Here is a 16,114-nt window from a genome sequence, read left to right on the forward strand (position 1 = left end):
GGAAGTGTCCTATGTGCAAAAGCTTCCCCGCGAGACTTCCGCTTCGGGAACATGTCCTGCTCCGCCTCCACGAGGCCGTCTCAAAGACACACTTCCGGCGCTAGGAACCGCTCAGAGCGACTCTGGCACCGCCCAGGAAGGTCACGGAGTTGCTTCCTCTTTTTTTTTTTCAAACACACACACATTCTTAGCCACACATCCGCCCAGTGCAAAACAAAAAAAGTTCCGGTGCTGGTAGAATTAGCGCAGGAGAGGGAGAAAAAAGGTTCTGCGGTCGTGCCCTCGAGCTTTGGCGACTTTCTCGCGGGGCTCGCCGAGGGACTCCGAGTCCCGAGACACACCGGGGCGGAGGCGGCGTCAGAATCACTCCTCGCCATGAAAAGAAACGTCGAACAGCCCAAGCGGGTGTGGGCACGTTATGGCTTGAGCGTGGCCTTCTCTGCCCTCCCTCCTTGTCTTTCTGGGACAAACTCGCGGTCAGTGGCCCGGCCGGGGCCGCGTCCCGCCCCGCCGCCCGCCACTTCCGCCCGGCGCCCCGCCTCCCCGCCCCGCTGGGTCCTAGCGCCGGCCTCGCTGCCGCCGCGTCCCGGGCTCCGTCGGAGAGAGGAGCCGGCGCCGACGCCACGGAGCCGGCCCGAGCCCCGCCAGGTAGGAAGCGCCCGGGCCGCCCTGGCGCCGACGCGGTCCGAGCGGGGGGCTCGGGGTCCCCGCGAGCGCTCTGCGGGCGGGGCGGGCGGCCCCGGGCGGGCTCCGGGCCCCGCAGGTCCTAGAACCCGCCGGCTGGCGTCCTCCCCCACCCGCTGGCCGCGCTCCGGCTGCGGCCGACGCCCGGGCCCGGCCGGCGCGGTGCGGGCCTCGGAGCCGGGAGCCGGGAGGGGTCCTAGAGCCCGCCAGGTTGCGGGCTTTTGTCTCGGGCCCGGCTGCCCGGCTGCCCGGCGCCTGGGGCTCCCTCCCGGGCCGAGGCCCCGGCCGCCCCTCCCGCGGTCCTAAAGAACGCCATCTTGCAGGCCTTTGTCCCGCACTCGGCCCGCAGTCCATTCATTGGTTCTACGCCTCCGGGTTGGCTCTTTTTTCGCCGCGTTCTCTGAGGTCGTGTCCTGCGCAGGCTTCTCCCGGGGCCCGAGTCGGCTCGGGCCCTGCCCGGCGGTGGGTGTGGGTGGGGGACCGGCTCGCAGCCCCCAGCGTGCTTCACACGGCCTCAGTTGCAGGGGGTCCCCCATTTAGCTGATGGGAAGACTGAGAACCAGAGCGCAGGGAGGCCCTCACATCACCTCAGCTGCCCGTCGTGCATTCCCAGGGACGCTGGAGAAGGGAGTTTGAAGGACAAGAAAAAGAAAAAAAAAAAAAGCCTTCCTAGGGGCTGTTCTGGGCAGACGGGTTCATAACCTGGATTTGAGATGGTTTGTGGTGGCAGTGGGGAGGGGGCTGCAGCCCTGGAGCCAACCCTGGCGAAGGCGCTTGGGATCAAGCTACTGGAGGTCAAGGAGGAGCGCCCACCTCCACACGGTTCCATCGTCATGGGGTCACTAGGAGTGTCGTGTTCCCTGAGGCCTGTTGGCAACTGCTTGGCCAGACATGGGGACGTGAGGGATCTGCATTCTGCGCTCATCCCGGCCCTGGATCCTAGCCCAGGCCGTTTGGGAATTGAAAGGGTACATCCCACTTGTTGGCAAAGCCTGGCTCCATCACCACACGTTGGGGGGCTGCTATGTGCCGGTGGGGTGACTGTCAGCTTGCAAGGGATGCTTCAGTTAGTCCATAGGAAGATACTTCCAAAAGTTCATGGAAAATAGACTTGGGGCCTGGGCTGGCATCTGAGGCAGTGGTTAAGTCGTAGCTTGGGGTGCCACGTCTCCCGACCCACTCTGCCAGTGCACTCCCCGCAAAGGCTCCAGGGCTTGGGCTGCGTGGGGGAGACCCCCAGCGTGGTGCCCAGCCCCTGCTGTTGGCTCAGCCCAGCTCTGGCTGGTGCAGCCCATGGGAGGTGGGCAGCCTGTCTCCCTCTCCTGCTCCTTCTCTGCTTTTCCAATAAACTTCCTTTGGTGCAAAGAAAAAGTTGTTTGGAAGTCAGTGCATACAAGGGATCTTTAGAAAAAAAGAATCCATGGAAAATACACACTAGAAAAAAAAATAGCCCATGTAATCCCACTTTCCCCACAAGCTTTTTTTTTTTTTTTTTTTTTTTTTGAGATTTACAGAGAAGGCGAGACAGGGAGATCTTCCATCTGCTAGTTCACTCAGTGGCTGGAACTGAGCCGATCCAAAGCCAGGAGCTTGTTCTGGACCTTCCATGTGGGTGCAGGGTCCCAAGGCTTTAGGCTGTCCACTGCTGCTGCCCCAGGCCACAAGCAGGGAGTTGGAACTGGTGCCCATATGGGATCCCAGCGCATGCAAGGTGAGGACTTCAGCCACTAGGATACCACGTTGGGCCCCCAACAAGCCTTTTGAAGGACTGGTGCTAGTTCTCACAGACGCCTACTGCGGGCGAGCCGATGTTATGGTCCCACGTTCCAGTTGAATCCTCCTGGAGGCTGACTTGGTGTTGGGTCGGGGTCACTCCGCAGGGACCTGGCAGGTAGAGGATGAGGTGAAGCTGCTCATGCTTCCCAGCTGCCTGGGCCCAGCGCTGGAGCCAGAGAGCCAACAACGACACCACAGACTGTGTCACTGCTGCCGAGGCAACGATGAGGAGTCAGCAGAGTGCACGTGCTGGCCATGGCTGTGGCCAGTGACAGGGTACCATTGCTGGGCCAAGTCCCTACCCTCACCACCTCGTGCAGCAGGCTGTACCTCCAGCTGCACTCGCCATGGTGTTTAGGGCTGTCATGTATGACTTGCAGCAGAACACAAACATTCGGTCCATATTCAGCCTTTAGGCCGGGAGGTTAACCTGAGTAGTGTGCATGAAATGTTTTGAATGACGCTGGCTCGTGGGCAGCGTGCAAGGGGTATTCCCAGATGACCCCATCAGGAGCATTGCAGAGAGGCGAGAGCACTTGTGGAGATGGCATCCAGAAAGGTGGCGAAGGGTGAGCATCTGACCCAGGGACCCAACCCGGGATGCCTGCACCCCGACTGCTCCCCCGGGAGGCAGCAGGGGACGGCCCAGTGGTCAGGTACCTGTGACTCAGGCAGGAGACCCAGGTTGAGTCTTCTGATCTTAGCCTGACCTAGCCTCCCCCTCCCCCCCCAAATCACTCCCAAATGTCTACAGGAGCCAGAGGTGGGCCATCCTGAAGCCAGGAGACAGGAGCTTTCATCTGGGTCTCTCTCAGAGGTACTTGGTTTATCCTCTGCTGCTTTCTCAGATCATTTGTGGGGAACTAGATTGGAAGTGGAACAGCCAGAACTAGAAGCTGTGTCCTTATGGGATGCCAGTGCTTCAGATAGGGGATTAGCCTGTTGAGCTACCCTGTAGCCCCGCTCCCTCAGTAAACTTCTTTTAAAAAATGGTGAGCAGGGCCCGGCACGATAGCATAGTGGTTAAAATCCTCGCCTTGCATGCGCTGGGATCCCATATGGTTGCCAGTTCTAATCCCGGCGACCCCACTTCCCATCCAGCTCCCTGCTTGTGGCCTGGGAAAGCAGTGGAGGACTGCCCAAGGCCTTGGGATCCCGCACCTGCCTGGCTCCTTGTTGGGGGCACTGACCATTTCCTTCCCTGTGATTGGCCCTTTGCCCTGATTGGTGTGCCTTGGGTATCGTTAAGCTGATTGGACAGGTTTGACAGTTAAGGGGGGGGGCCTGGCGGGGGAGGGGCTGGAGCGTAATGGTCACAACGGAAGATCGGAATAAAGCGCCTTGGAGACTCTGTCAAGTGTCGGGTGATTTCTTCCGCGGGACGGGAGGACCCCCGATAGCTCCTGGCTTCGGATTGGCTCAGCTCCAGCCATTGCAGTCACTTCGGGAATGAACCATCAGACAAAAGATCTTCCTCTCTTTCCCTCCTCCTTTCTGTATATCCACCTTCCCAATAATAAGTAATTATTTTTTTAAAATATGAAAAAAAATGGTAAGCAAACTCCCTTTGGAGCTATTGCTGTGGCTTAACACGTTAAGCAGCTGCCTGCAACACAGGCTTTCCATTAGGAACCAATTCTAGTCTCAGCTGCTCTACTTCTTTTTTGTAAATTTGTTTATTATTTTTATTGGAAAGGCAGATATACAGAGAGGAAGCTCTTCCATCCAACTTCAGCCTGGCTCAGCCCTGGCTCTGCAGCCATCATGGTAGTGAACCAGAGCATGGAAGACTCTGCCTTTCAAATAAATTAAGCAAATCTTAAGAGAGAGAGGGGCTGGCATGCTCCTCTGCCATGATGCCAGTTTGAGTCCTGGCAGCTCCAGTTCAGTCAAGCTCCCTGCTAGTGACGCAAGAGAAGTAGCAGAAGGTGCTATCCATGTGAGAGCTGGAAGAAGCTCCTGGCTCCTGGCTCCCTCCTGGCCTGGCACTGGCTTTTATAGCTGTTTGAGGAGTGAGCCAGCAGATGGAAAATCTTTGTCTTTCTTTGTATCTCCACCTCTCTGTGTCACTCTGGTTTTGAAATAACGTAAAGGAAACCTCAAAAAAAAACCAAAATCTGGAATCATTGAGATGTGGCAGCAGAGGGGCTGAAAACGAGCCAGTGCAAGCTGCTTGCCGGGCTCCGTGTGCACAGCTTTCCCCTCGTGGGGGCTTAGTCACCACTTCATGCTCCCAGGACCTAAGGGTGTGTGTCTTGTCCTGGAGTGGGATGTGGCAGAGAGCGAGCTCAGATACCACACTCCTGGGCCTCCCGGCTCGCCTGCCCCGAGCTGCAGGCGGGGCGGGGCTGGTGAAAGACCGTGCAGTCGACATAAAGAGAGGTATTCTGTTTTTGTTTTTAACATTGATTTATTTGAAAGTCAGATTTATAGAGAGGGGAAAGCAGATCGAGGCGATCTTTTATCTGCTGATCCACTGCTTGGACAAGTGCAACAGCCAGCACGGAGCGAGGCCAAAGCCAAGAACCTAGAGCTTCTTCTGGGTCTCCATGGTGACAGCAGCTCCAGCGCGGAGCAGGGGCTGCATTGGAAGTGAAGCACCAGAGAACCAGCATCCACATGGGAGTGCCAGCTTGCAGGCAGTGGAGTTACCTGCTCTTAAAGAGGATTCAATGATTCATTTTAAGTTTATTTTATTTGAAAGGCAGGGTTAGACAGAAAGGAGAGTATTCAGAGATTCCATCCACTGGTTCAGTCTCCAGATTGCCACAAAGGCTGGGGCTGGTCTAGGTGGGAGCTGGGAGCTGCATTCAGCTGTCCCATGTGGGTGTAAGGGCCCAAGCACTAGCACCGTGTTCCGCTGCTTTCCTAGGCACGTTCGCCTAGGAAGGGAGCTAGAGTAGAAGCAGAGCAGCTGGAACTTGAACCGGCACCCTAATGATGGGCTTTGTCCACCATGCCTTGGCCCCAATGATGGGTTTTAACAGCCTGCTCAGCTCTCTCCTCGTGGCGCTGGATGCCTGCAGGAACTAACCTGGCGCTCTGTTTCATTTTCCCTGGGAAATATCGTAGGAGGCATTTATTCTTCCAGCTACCCAATCACTGGTCCCCAGGGAGTTGTGTAGGCATACGTACACAGGTGGCCTGGGCTCAGGGTTCCGGTCATTGTTGGGTGGACCAACAGCTTGTGGCAACTTAGCTGCATGAGTTAATAGTGTGTGATATTGGAGAGGCCCCTCTTCTGCTGGGCCCCCAGTTTATTCATGTGTAGGATGCGGACAGGAATCCTGTGGTCCAGAAAGGGTTTTCTGCTCAGCAGCGTGGCTCCAGGGAGACGGCCAGGCATTGAGGGCAATAATTATTCATTTCATTCGATGCTCACCCAACCCTGTGAGCCAGGTGTTGTTAGTACTATTGTGTCCATTTTTCAAATGAGAGCCAGAGATTCACACCCAGCAGTGCATTGCAGCAGGTCACACCAGCTGGGAAATGGTGCAGGCAAGAGGGAGCTGGGAGGCTTGGCAGCACAGGCTTCATGCTTCACCACATGCTGTGATGTCTCTCTGGACCACAACTATGGAAAGGAAATAGCAGGACCTGCCTCGTGTCCACTTGAAGAGGAGTTAGTACAAAGGGTCTAGACTGGAAAGAGCTGGTGGTTGGCAGGTGCTTGCTAAATATACGTTTACTAAGGGGAGACTTTAAAAGATGTTTGTTTCTTTAAGAGGAATAGTTCAGGGCCTGGTGTGGTAGCCTAGTGGCTAAAGCCTTGCCTTGCATGCTCCCGCATCTCATATTGGCTCTAGTTCTAGCCCCGGATGCTCCACTTCTCATCCAGCTCCCTGCTTGTGGCCTGGGAAAGCAGTCGAGAATGACCCAAAGCCTTGGCACCCTGCACCCATATGGGAGACCCAGAAGAAGCTCCTGGCTCCTGGCTTAGGGTTGGTTCAGCTCTGACCATTACAGCTACTTAGGGAGTAAACCAGCAGACGCAAGATCTTCCTCTCTGTCTCTCCATCTCTCCTCTCTGTGTATCTGCCTTAACAATAAAAATATGTAAACCTTAAAAAAAAAAAAAGACACATAGTTCACTCCCCCAAATGCCTGTAACAGCGGGGGCTGGGCCAGGCTGAAGCCAGGTGCTGGCAGCTCCGGTGCAGGTCTCCCATGTGGGCAGCAGGGCCTCCAGGGTGTGCATTCGCAGGAAACTGCGTGAGAGTGAACCTGGGCACTCTGGTGGAACACAGGCATCCCAAGCAGGGTTTCCACCACTGGGCCAAGCACTCCCCCCTAAGGGGGAACTTTATTAGGCAGACGCCAGAGCTTAGAGCTGCCCAGAAGTAGCGAGGGATCCCCTGGAGGAAGTGGATCCAAACCATGGGAGGAGGGGGCAGAGGAGCTCTGGAGTGCAGGCCCGCTCCCCTACTAACCCCCCTTCTTCAAATCCCAGAATTTAGTGGGAAAAGTGAACATACCCAGCTGAGGTAGAACAGAGCTGGGAGAGACGGAGGTCCAAAGTCAAGTGGGGTACAGGAAGAGCTTCCTGAGGCAGGCGGGGCTCTCAGGAAGCTTTGGCAACCAGGGAGGGTCTGGGAACTTGGTGGAGAGGTGGAAGTGAAAGTTGCTGAGCAGGGGCTGGGGAACGTCTCGGGGGTCCTTCAGGAAAGGTTCTGTGGGGGGCAGGTCCTCTGGGCTGCAGGTGCATCTCCGAGGCTGCAGCTCCTGTATCTCTCCGCCCGCCAGGACCTCCCTTGGTCAGCCAGGTCAGCTGCTGCTTCCTGCAGCCCTTTCCAGGAGCAAGAGCCATAAACCTTTCTCTGCATTTCTCCCAGCACGCTCCTTGGCTCAGCTGCCAGTTTCGCTCCTTCCTCCTTGCCCACCTCAGTGTCCTCACTTAGAGGTGTCCAGGTGAGGAGGCAGCCCTGCAGGCAAGTGCTGACCCCACTGCAGTCTCTGTTCGCAGGGCTGATGATGGAGACCAGGCCCTCAGCACATCTGGCTCCCCTCCCACAGCTGCAGCTGCTGAGTGAGCACTCCTTAAGTGGATCTGCCTTAATCCTCTTTCCTTTATCCTCTAGGGAGGATGAGCTGGTGTTAAGACTAATGCAGCGGCTAATCCTATTGCCGCCAGCCATGATCCCCAGGGAGTCACTAAGGGGAGTGGGTACTGGGCTCTGGACCAAGAAGTAGGGGACCTCAGCTAGAGCTGGGGACCATGCCTGGGAGGCTGCTCCCCACCAGGAAACACCCATGGGTTAGGAACCAGAAAGAGGCCTCTGCCAGCAGTGGCTCAGGCCACTTCACCAGCTCTATGGGAACTGGCCAACAGATTCCAGAGCTGAGGGTGGACCAAGATTCCTGTCTGGGGTGGAGTCCCAGCTGCACAAGGCAGGATTCTGGGTGAACAGTTGCTATCTCCCAGAGCTAACTCAACAGACAGGAAAGTCAATACTTAGATGCTAGGGACCTTTAGCTTCCAGACAGAGCCAAGCACATGAAGCCCACACCTAGGAGTCCTCTATGTCTGCAGCCTCGCAGGGACCCTGCGAGGTGAGATGCTGAGATGGAAGGAACCTAGGCCTTCTGGGAATAGCCGCGGCTTTTGAAAAATCTGAGAGCTTGGGGGAGTTTGGTAACCCCAACCCCTCTGATGTCAGCTGGCCCCAGTGCTTTCATCAGTGAACAAATCAGATGAGCACAGTGGGGGAGGCAGGATGGAGTTGGGGCCCCTGGTGGGTGCTGCTGCAGTCTAGAGGGGCAGTGCAGATGAGATGTGTTCTTTGGGTGACCCTGAAAGAGTGAGAAGGCGTGAAGGGATGTGGCTTCCAGCTGACTTTCCTTCTCTTGCAGAGAAGCCTTGCCCACCAAGGTCATGGAGGCAGAGGTGGCAGAGGCGGCTGAGGCGCGGTCTCCAACCCTGGGCTACAGGCGTGCAGGTCGTCGATACAAGTGCCTGTCCTGCACCAAGACATTTCCAAATGCTCCTAGGGCAGCGCGCCATGCTGCCACGCACGGGCCTGCAGACGATGCAGAGGAGGCTGCCGAGGTGAAGCCAAAGCCAGAAACAGAACCCAAGGCCGAGGAAGCCAGCGGGGACAAGGTGTCAGGCTCAGCGGCTAAGCCTCGACCCTATGCGTGCCCACTGTGTCCTAAAGCTTATAAGACAGCCCCTGAGCTGCGCAGCCACGGGCGCAGCCACACAGGTGAGAAGCCCTTCCCGTGCCCCGAGTGTGGCCGCCGCTTCATGCAGCCCGTGTGCCTGCGCGTGCACCTGGCCTCACATGCTGGCGAGCTGCCCTTCCGCTGTGCGCACTGCCCCAAGGCCTATGGAGCACTCTCTAAGCTCAAGATCCACCAGCGTGGCCACACGGGCGAGCGACCCTACACCTGCGCTGACTGCGGCAAGAGCTTCGCTGACCCCTCAGTGTTCCGCAAGCATCGGCGCACACATGCCGGCCTGAGGCCCTACAGCTGCGAACGCTGTGGCAAAGCCTACGCCGAGCTCAAGGACCTGCGCAACCACGAGAGGTAAGGGGTCCATAGGGCAGGAGGCGGGGAGCAGTAACCGATGGGGAGGTAGGCGGCACACCAATGTTCTATAAGGAGCTAGGCGCGTGAGGAGTGGCGGCCACTGGTTGGACAGGGGTGGAGCAAGGATGCTGCAGAGGGAACCGGGAGGAACAAGGTGGGACCTAGGACACCTGCTAACTGCACAGTTAGGGCTTTTGGCCCGTGCTAGACTTTGATGTGAAGAGAGGGGCCTACCCAGGGATGGAGAGTCCCCGTGGAAGGTGTCTTGCCCTGTGGCCCTTAGGGGACTGAGCTGAGGCCCCTAGAGGTGTGCAGAGTCCCTAACATCCTGCCCCTACACTGGCAGTGGCGGCAGCAGCTGCAGTTGTCAAGTGGTGGTCTGGTGCCTTCATGCCCAATCCTACACACTCCCACAGGTCTCACACTGGTGAGCGCCCGTTCCTGTGCTCCGAGTGCGGGAAGAGCTTCTCCCGCTCATCCTCGCTCACCTGCCACCAGCGCATCCATGCTGCGCATAAGCCCTATCGCTGCCCGGCCTGCGGCAAGGGCTTCACACAGCTCAGTTCCTACCAGAGCCATGAGCGCACACACTCGGGGGAGAAGCCCTTCCTGTGCCCGCGCTGTGGCCGCATGTTCTCTGACCCCTCAAGCTTCCGGCGCCACCAGCGCGCACACGAGGGCGTGAAGCCATACCGCTGCGAGAAGTGTGGCAAGGACTTCCGGCAGCCTGCAGACCTGGCCATGCACCGGCGTGTACACACGGGCGATCGGCCCTTTAAGTGCCTGCAGTGCGACAAGACGTTCGTCGCATCTTGGGACCTCAAGCGGCATGCACTGGTGCACTCGGGCCAGCGGCCCTTCCGCTGCGAGGAATGCGGGCGGGCCTTTGCCGAGCGTGCCAGCCTTACCAAGCACAGCCGCGTGCACTCCGGGGAGCGGCCCTTCCACTGTAACGCCTGCGGAAAGTCCTTCGTGGTGTCGTCGAGCCTGAGGAAGCACGAGCGGACCCATCGCAGCAGCGAGGCGGCAGCAGCAGCGGCCCCACCACAGGAGCTGGTGGTGGGGCTGGCACTGCCCATGGCCGTAGCGGGTGAGGGCCCTACCGCCCCTGCCCCAGCTGCGGGGATAGCGGAGCCTCCGGCTGGGCTGCTAGAGCTGCCCCCAGAGTCAGGAGGTGTGATGGCCACACAGTGGCAAGTGGTGGGCATGACAGTGGAGCAGGTGGAGCAAGTGGGATGCCCAGATGGCGGAGTCGGGGAGGCCCCGGGTCCCTTAGGAGGGTCCTGTGAGGCAGGGGGTGAAGAGGCTGAGGAGAAGCCACCACAGTTCACATGCCGTGAGTGCAAGGAGACCTTCGTGACGCTGACGCTGCTGCGGCGGCATGAGCGCTCCCACCCGGAGCTGCGGCCCTTCCCCTGCAGCCAGTGCGGCAAGAGCTTCTCCGACCGGGCTGGGCTGCGTAAGCACAGCCGCACACACAGCTCCGTGCGCCCCTACACCTGCCCCCACTGCCCCAAGGCCTTCCTGAGCGCCAGTGACCTGCGCAAGCATGAACGTACCCACCCTGTGCCCACTGAGACCCCTGCACCCTTAGAGCCCCTGGTGGCCTTGCTGGGAATGCCTGAGGAGGGGCCAGCCTGAAGTGCATGGACCTCTTTGTCCACCACGCTCCCAGGAGCCCAGCCCCACAGGGTGCCTCCACTCTCTTTGTGCCCCCAGGCAGACAGCCCACCTGTGCTACTATGGAGGGACCTAGTGGAAGCTGGCAGCCACAGCGCTCTCCTGGCCTCATCATTAAAGCTTTCTCTGGACACCCGCTAGTCTCCTGTATCCCGGTTGAGGGTGAGCAGGTGGGAAATCTGGGCATCAGGTGAGTTTCTTAGCGATGCCTGGACTGGCAGAAAGTACATACAGTGTCTGGGGAATGTCTTGTAACAGGGGTTCCATGGCCCAAGTGCAGATTACCTGTGTCCTTCTTGGGGACCCTGCAGTGAACAGACTGATTTAGCTGTGTACAGCCCAGTCTTAGCTGACCATGGAAACCACTTGACTGAGTAGTTCTGCTCCTATCCTTATCCTGGTCGTGCACGCTGCCACAAGAAACCAGAAAATATACTCCAAGGAAAAGGTTCCCAGTCAGAACACAACTACGCAGGAATACACCTTGTAAGAAATGTGTCGATTGTATGTGAAAGAAAATGGAGTATCAGAGATACCTTGCCTGAAATATAAGGGAGACCTGAGCTGGAAGATATATCAGTTGAAGATCCAGGACTCCAAGATCCAAAGTTCATATGCAGTGCATATTTTTAAAACCAGATGTGATGCTTCGTTTGATATCCTATGTCCACAAACATTTATGCCTTGACATGGAAACAGGAGTGTTACAAACCAACGATGTGAGAGGGGTCTGAACAGCCCTGGATACTTACGATAAGAATAGTCATCTTCATCCGTGGGACGTAATAGACTTTTAAAATAGCATTCCCTGGAAAGCTACACAGCTATCTAAAGTGATTTTTCAAAGATGAACCAAAAATGAAAACAGAAAAACTGAGGCTCTCCACTTAGTGTAAATTGACACAGCTTCTTGGAAGGATTATTTGATGATACTTTCCATGTAGCAGCCTTTTGACAAAGCTGAAGCCAGAATAAGGTCAAGTACAGCAAACTTGGGGTGACAAAGAAATAACGTCCATTAGGAGAGGACTGACTAAAACAGACCAGCCACTGTGAAGTGTACTCTGCAGCCACTTCTTTTTTTAATAAGGCCTATCTCTGTTGAAAATGTCAAAAAGAAAAATATACCAACAAGGGACAAAGCTATGTGGATTAGTAAGCTTCCCCTGGAACCAAATCACTCAAGTTTTCAAGTTCCTGTGGGGTATTTCTAGAATATTCAAGAGCTGAACCTAGGCTATAATTGCTATAATTTTCCAACTACTTGGCTTTCGCCTAAGCCAAAACTAAACCGAAGGTTAGCGGTCCAGAATCTCTGTTCCTGTCAGCACATGGGAGCCACTGGCTTGGCCGTAGCAGGAAGTGTCCAACACATGTCCAACCTCCAGCCCCACACACCAGTCATGGAGAACACTGCATCATAGACCAGAACTCGGTGGTCAGCACCAGCAGCCGATGTCCCCTGGCTGGCATGGACCTGGGGGTGGTTGTGCCCAGACCCAGAGAGACCAACTCTGAAAGAGGTCTTCACTCGGGTTCTGCATAGCAAGACGAGGCCCATACACATTGGCAAGGGCTGGATTACTGTGGATACAGCCAGAGGAATCCCTGCTCATCCCAACACTCAGAGCAGGGTGAGCACTGACCCCGGCCCCTGCCTGCCTAGGCAGGAACCAAGCTCTGCTGGTGTCAAGAAACAACTGTACTAGAGGGGGCTCCGAACAAAATGGTTTACCTTAGGGGGAAGCGGGGCATCCTGGAGAAGATCCCAGTGAAACTCTTTGGTATCCAGTTACAGTGAAGGACTCGGGGTGGCAGGATACTCAGACGGGATCAGACAACATGTCCCTTGGTCTCTGTGGACATTCCAGGAAGGCCACATGCCAGTCGACACTGAGAACCCACACTCCTTGGTAGGTCACGTCTCACATCCTGTACAGTCGGCCCATTGGAAGAACACACACAGTTCCTCAGTTCCAGTCATCTCCATGTAATTTTGGCACATTTTCACTCTGTGTTTCTCCCCTGCCCTAACCACACAGCTTGGGTCAGTCACTGTTCTATTTCCTGTCTGAGGACTTCTAAAATAAGTGCAATCATATAAGGTATGATTTGTGTCTAGACTGTTACTTGGCATCATGTTTCAGGGTCATTCATTTTGCTAGCTTTAAGCAGGACATTGTTACTTTTATTACCAAATAAAACTCCAGGGCCCAGCATGGTGGCCTAGTGGCTAAAGTCCTCGCCTTGAACACGCCAGATCCCATATGGTTGCCGGTTCTAATCCCAATGGCCCTGCTTCCTATCCAGCTCCCTGCTTGTGGCCTGGGAAAGCAGAGAAAGATGCGTGGAGAGACCCAGAAGGGCTCCTGGCTTCAGATCATGTACCGGCCATTGTCACTTGGGGAGTGAATCATCAGACAGATCTTTCTCTATGTCTTTCCTCTCTGTATTATCTGACTTTGCAATAAAAATAAATAAATCTTAAAAAAAAAAAACATTTTGTTTACTCATTAGTTGGTAGACATGGGAGATGATTCCATTTTGGTCTATGTATACTACTAGCAACATTCAGATACAAACGTGTGCGGACTTGCTTCTTTAGTTCTCTGGTATATTTAGGCTCCAAGATTAGAATGGCTAGGCAGTTGCAGACCACTGGGGAAACAGGCTGTTTTTTCCAAACAGGCTACACCATCTTCCGTCCCACCAGCAGGGTGTGAATGTAAGGTTTGTCTGCAGTCATCCTAGAATGTGTGACTTTTGAAGCCATGGTTCACATTTCGTTGGTGGCAAATGATGAGGAGTAGCATTTCATGTGCTCCTTGGCCTTTCGTGTGAGGTCTTTGGAAAAATGCCTGTGAGTTCTTTGCCTGTTTTTAAGTTTGGTTCTCTTTCTTGCTGTTGAATGATAAGATCCGTCTATATATACAGATTCCAGGCTCCTCATGAGTTGCCAGTTTCTGCCATTGTATGAATTGTCTTTTGACTATTCGATGGTGCTGTTTAAAAATAAGTGTTTTGTTATGATGCTGTCCAGTTTATTTTATTTTATTTCCTGTGCTGGGGGTGCCATATTTAAGAAAACCATTTTCTAATTTAAAGGCATGAAAATGTATGTGTATGTTTTCATCTGAAAGTTTCATAGCTGAAAGTGTTACGAGCATTCATAAAGTTTATAACCCAGTTATAATCTCGTAAAAGTTTTAATAAACCATGAAAGGGTATATAGCTAAAAACTCTGACATTTAGGTCTTTGATCCATTTTGGGTTAAAAATTTGTATATGATTTGAGGTGGGCGGCAGGGCTGGGGGTGGTTTAACTTCACTCTCGCATGTGGGTTTTCAATTGCCCCAGTTATATTTGTTGAAAAGACTCTTCTTTATACACTAAATTGTCTTGATACCCCTGTTGAAAATAAACTGTAAATATGAGGAGTTTTATCTGGACTCTCAATTTTTGTTAAATGTTTATTTATCCATTTGGAAGGCAGAGTTACAGAGAGAGAGAGAAGTTCTTCCATCTGCTGGTTCACTCCCCAGATGGCTACAGTGGCTGGAGTTAGGCTAATCCGGAGTCAGGAACCAGGAGTTTCTTCCAGGTCTCCCAAGTGCCAGGGAATAAAGACGTGGGTCATGCTGCTTCCCTAGGTGCATTAACAGGGAGCTAGATGAGAAGTAAAGCAGCCTAGACTTGAACCAGTACCTGTATGAAATGCTGTTGACACAGGTGGCAACTTTACCCGCTACACCACAACGTCAATCCCTAGATTCACAATTTCTTTTTTTTTTTTTTTTTATCAATTGGTTTGTTTCTTTTAAGATTGATTTGTTTCTTTTGAAAGATCAATTTATAGAGAGAGATCTTCCATCCACTGGTTCACTCCCCAAGTGACAGAAACAGTGGAGCTGAGCTGATCCAAAACCAGGACCCAGCAAGTTTCCCCTGGATCTCCCATGTGGGTGCTGGGCCCAAGGACTTGAGCTGCCCTTCACTGCTTTTCCAGGCCGTGAGCAGGGAGCTGGAGTGGAAGTGGAGCGGCCAGGACTAGAACTAGTGCCCATATGCAATGCCAATGTTGTAAGGCAGAGGATTAGCCTTACTGAGGCACTGCACCGGCTCCTCAAAAAATAAAGTTTTCTGATTTATTTCCAAGACAGGCAGATATTCCGTGACTCCCCCCACCCCCATGCCTTCAATAGCCAGGGCTAAAACTCAGTCCGGGTCTCCCACATGGGTGGCATGGGCCCGAGGTCTTTGAGCTATCCCTTGCTGCCTTCCAAGATGCACATTAGCAGGAAGCGGGATTGGAAGCAGAGCCAGGACTCCAACCCAGGAACTCAGGGGACGTGGGCACCAGCCATCTGCCTGTGCATGCTCCATTTTCTCCTGCCTGTCTTGATGCCAGCACCACAGTTTCCATTGTTGTATCTTTGAAGTAAGATTTGAAACCAGGACCTCCAAGTTGTTCTACTTCAAAATTATTTTTCAGGATTCCTCACCTCTCTATGGAAATTTGAGGATCAACTTGTTAACTTTTACTGCACTCCCCCACCCCACGCGCACAGAACGCTCACTGAGGTTTTGATGGCTCTAGTGTTCAGTCCTTTGATCGGTTTGAGGGCGATCACCATCCTAACAGTGTTAAACTGACACAGACACAAGAAGGCTTTTTCATTTGGATAGTTTTAGTTTTGTTTTTTTTTTTCAATAATGTTTCAGTTGTCAGAGTAAAAATCTTATACTACTTTCATCCAGTTCTTAGCTAAATATTTTGCTTCTTTTGTTACTGTTATCATAAGTGGATTATTTAAATTTTCAGATTATTCCTTGCTAGTGATGGGAAATACAATGTACGAGTTTTACACATGACTGTTCCACGGCCTTGCTGAGGTCAGTTTTTTGTTGTTATTTAGGATTTCTTTTGCTGGAAAGGCAGATTTACTGAGAGAAGGAGAGACAGAGAGGAAGATTTTCCATCCACTGGTTCACTCCCCAAGTGGCCACAACGGCCAGAGCTGAGCTGAACTGAGCTGAAACCAGGAGCCAGGAGCTTCTTCCAGGCCTCCCAGGTGGGTGCAAGGGTCCAAAGCTTTGGGCCATCCTCTATTGCCTTCCCAGGCCACAAGCAGAGAGCTGAATGGGAAGTGCGGCAGCCAGGATACAAACTGGTACCAACATGGGATCCCGACCCTTGTAAGGCGAGGATTTAGCTATTGAGCCATCATGCCGGGCCCAGCTCTGATGGCTTCTTTGATGGGCAGCAGAGTGTGTATCCTGAGGATTTGCTATACATGGTCATACTATACTTCCCTCCCTTTCCCATCTAGATGCTTTTTATTTGTTCTTTTTTACCTTCAATTTTTAAAAATTTATTTATTTGAAAGCGTTACAGAAAGACAAGGAGAGACAGAGACCTTCCATCTGCTGGTTCACTCCTCA

At 53.9% G+C, this 16,114-nt stretch overlaps 1 protein-coding gene across 2 annotated transcripts; it reads left to right on the plus strand.

Annotated features, from left to right (window-relative positions):
* Nucleotides 1-299: 299 nt before the first annotated feature.
* On the plus strand, nucleotides 300-12,125 carry ZNF668 (zinc finger protein 668). 2 transcript variants are annotated; one of them, XM_040972978.1, is made up of 3 exons: nucleotides 300-648; nucleotides 8,311-8,988; nucleotides 9,408-12,125. In XM_040972978.1, the coding sequence occupies exons 2-3, from the start codon at nucleotides 8,333-8,335 to the stop codon at nucleotides 10,630-10,632; spliced, it is 1,881 nt and encodes a 626-aa protein (XP_040828912.1). In that variant the 5' UTR covers nucleotides 300-648; nucleotides 8,311-8,332; the 3' UTR covers nucleotides 10,633-12,125. The 2 variants fall into 2 exon arrangements, with proteins under 2 accessions (XP_040828912.1, XP_040828911.1); XM_040972977.1 differs by lacking the exon at nucleotides 300-648 and having other exon boundaries at nucleotides 7,482-8,988.
* Nucleotides 12,126-16,114: the final 3,989 nt, after the last annotated feature.

The sequence above is a fragment of the Ochotona curzoniae genome, unplaced genomic scaffold, assembly GCF_017591425.1.
Source record: "Ochotona curzoniae isolate NIBS_2020 unplaced genomic scaffold, NIBS_Ocur_1.0 contig_2321, whole genome shotgun sequence".
NCBI classification, from domain to species: Eukaryota; Metazoa; Chordata; class Mammalia; order Lagomorpha; family Ochotonidae; genus Ochotona; species Ochotona curzoniae.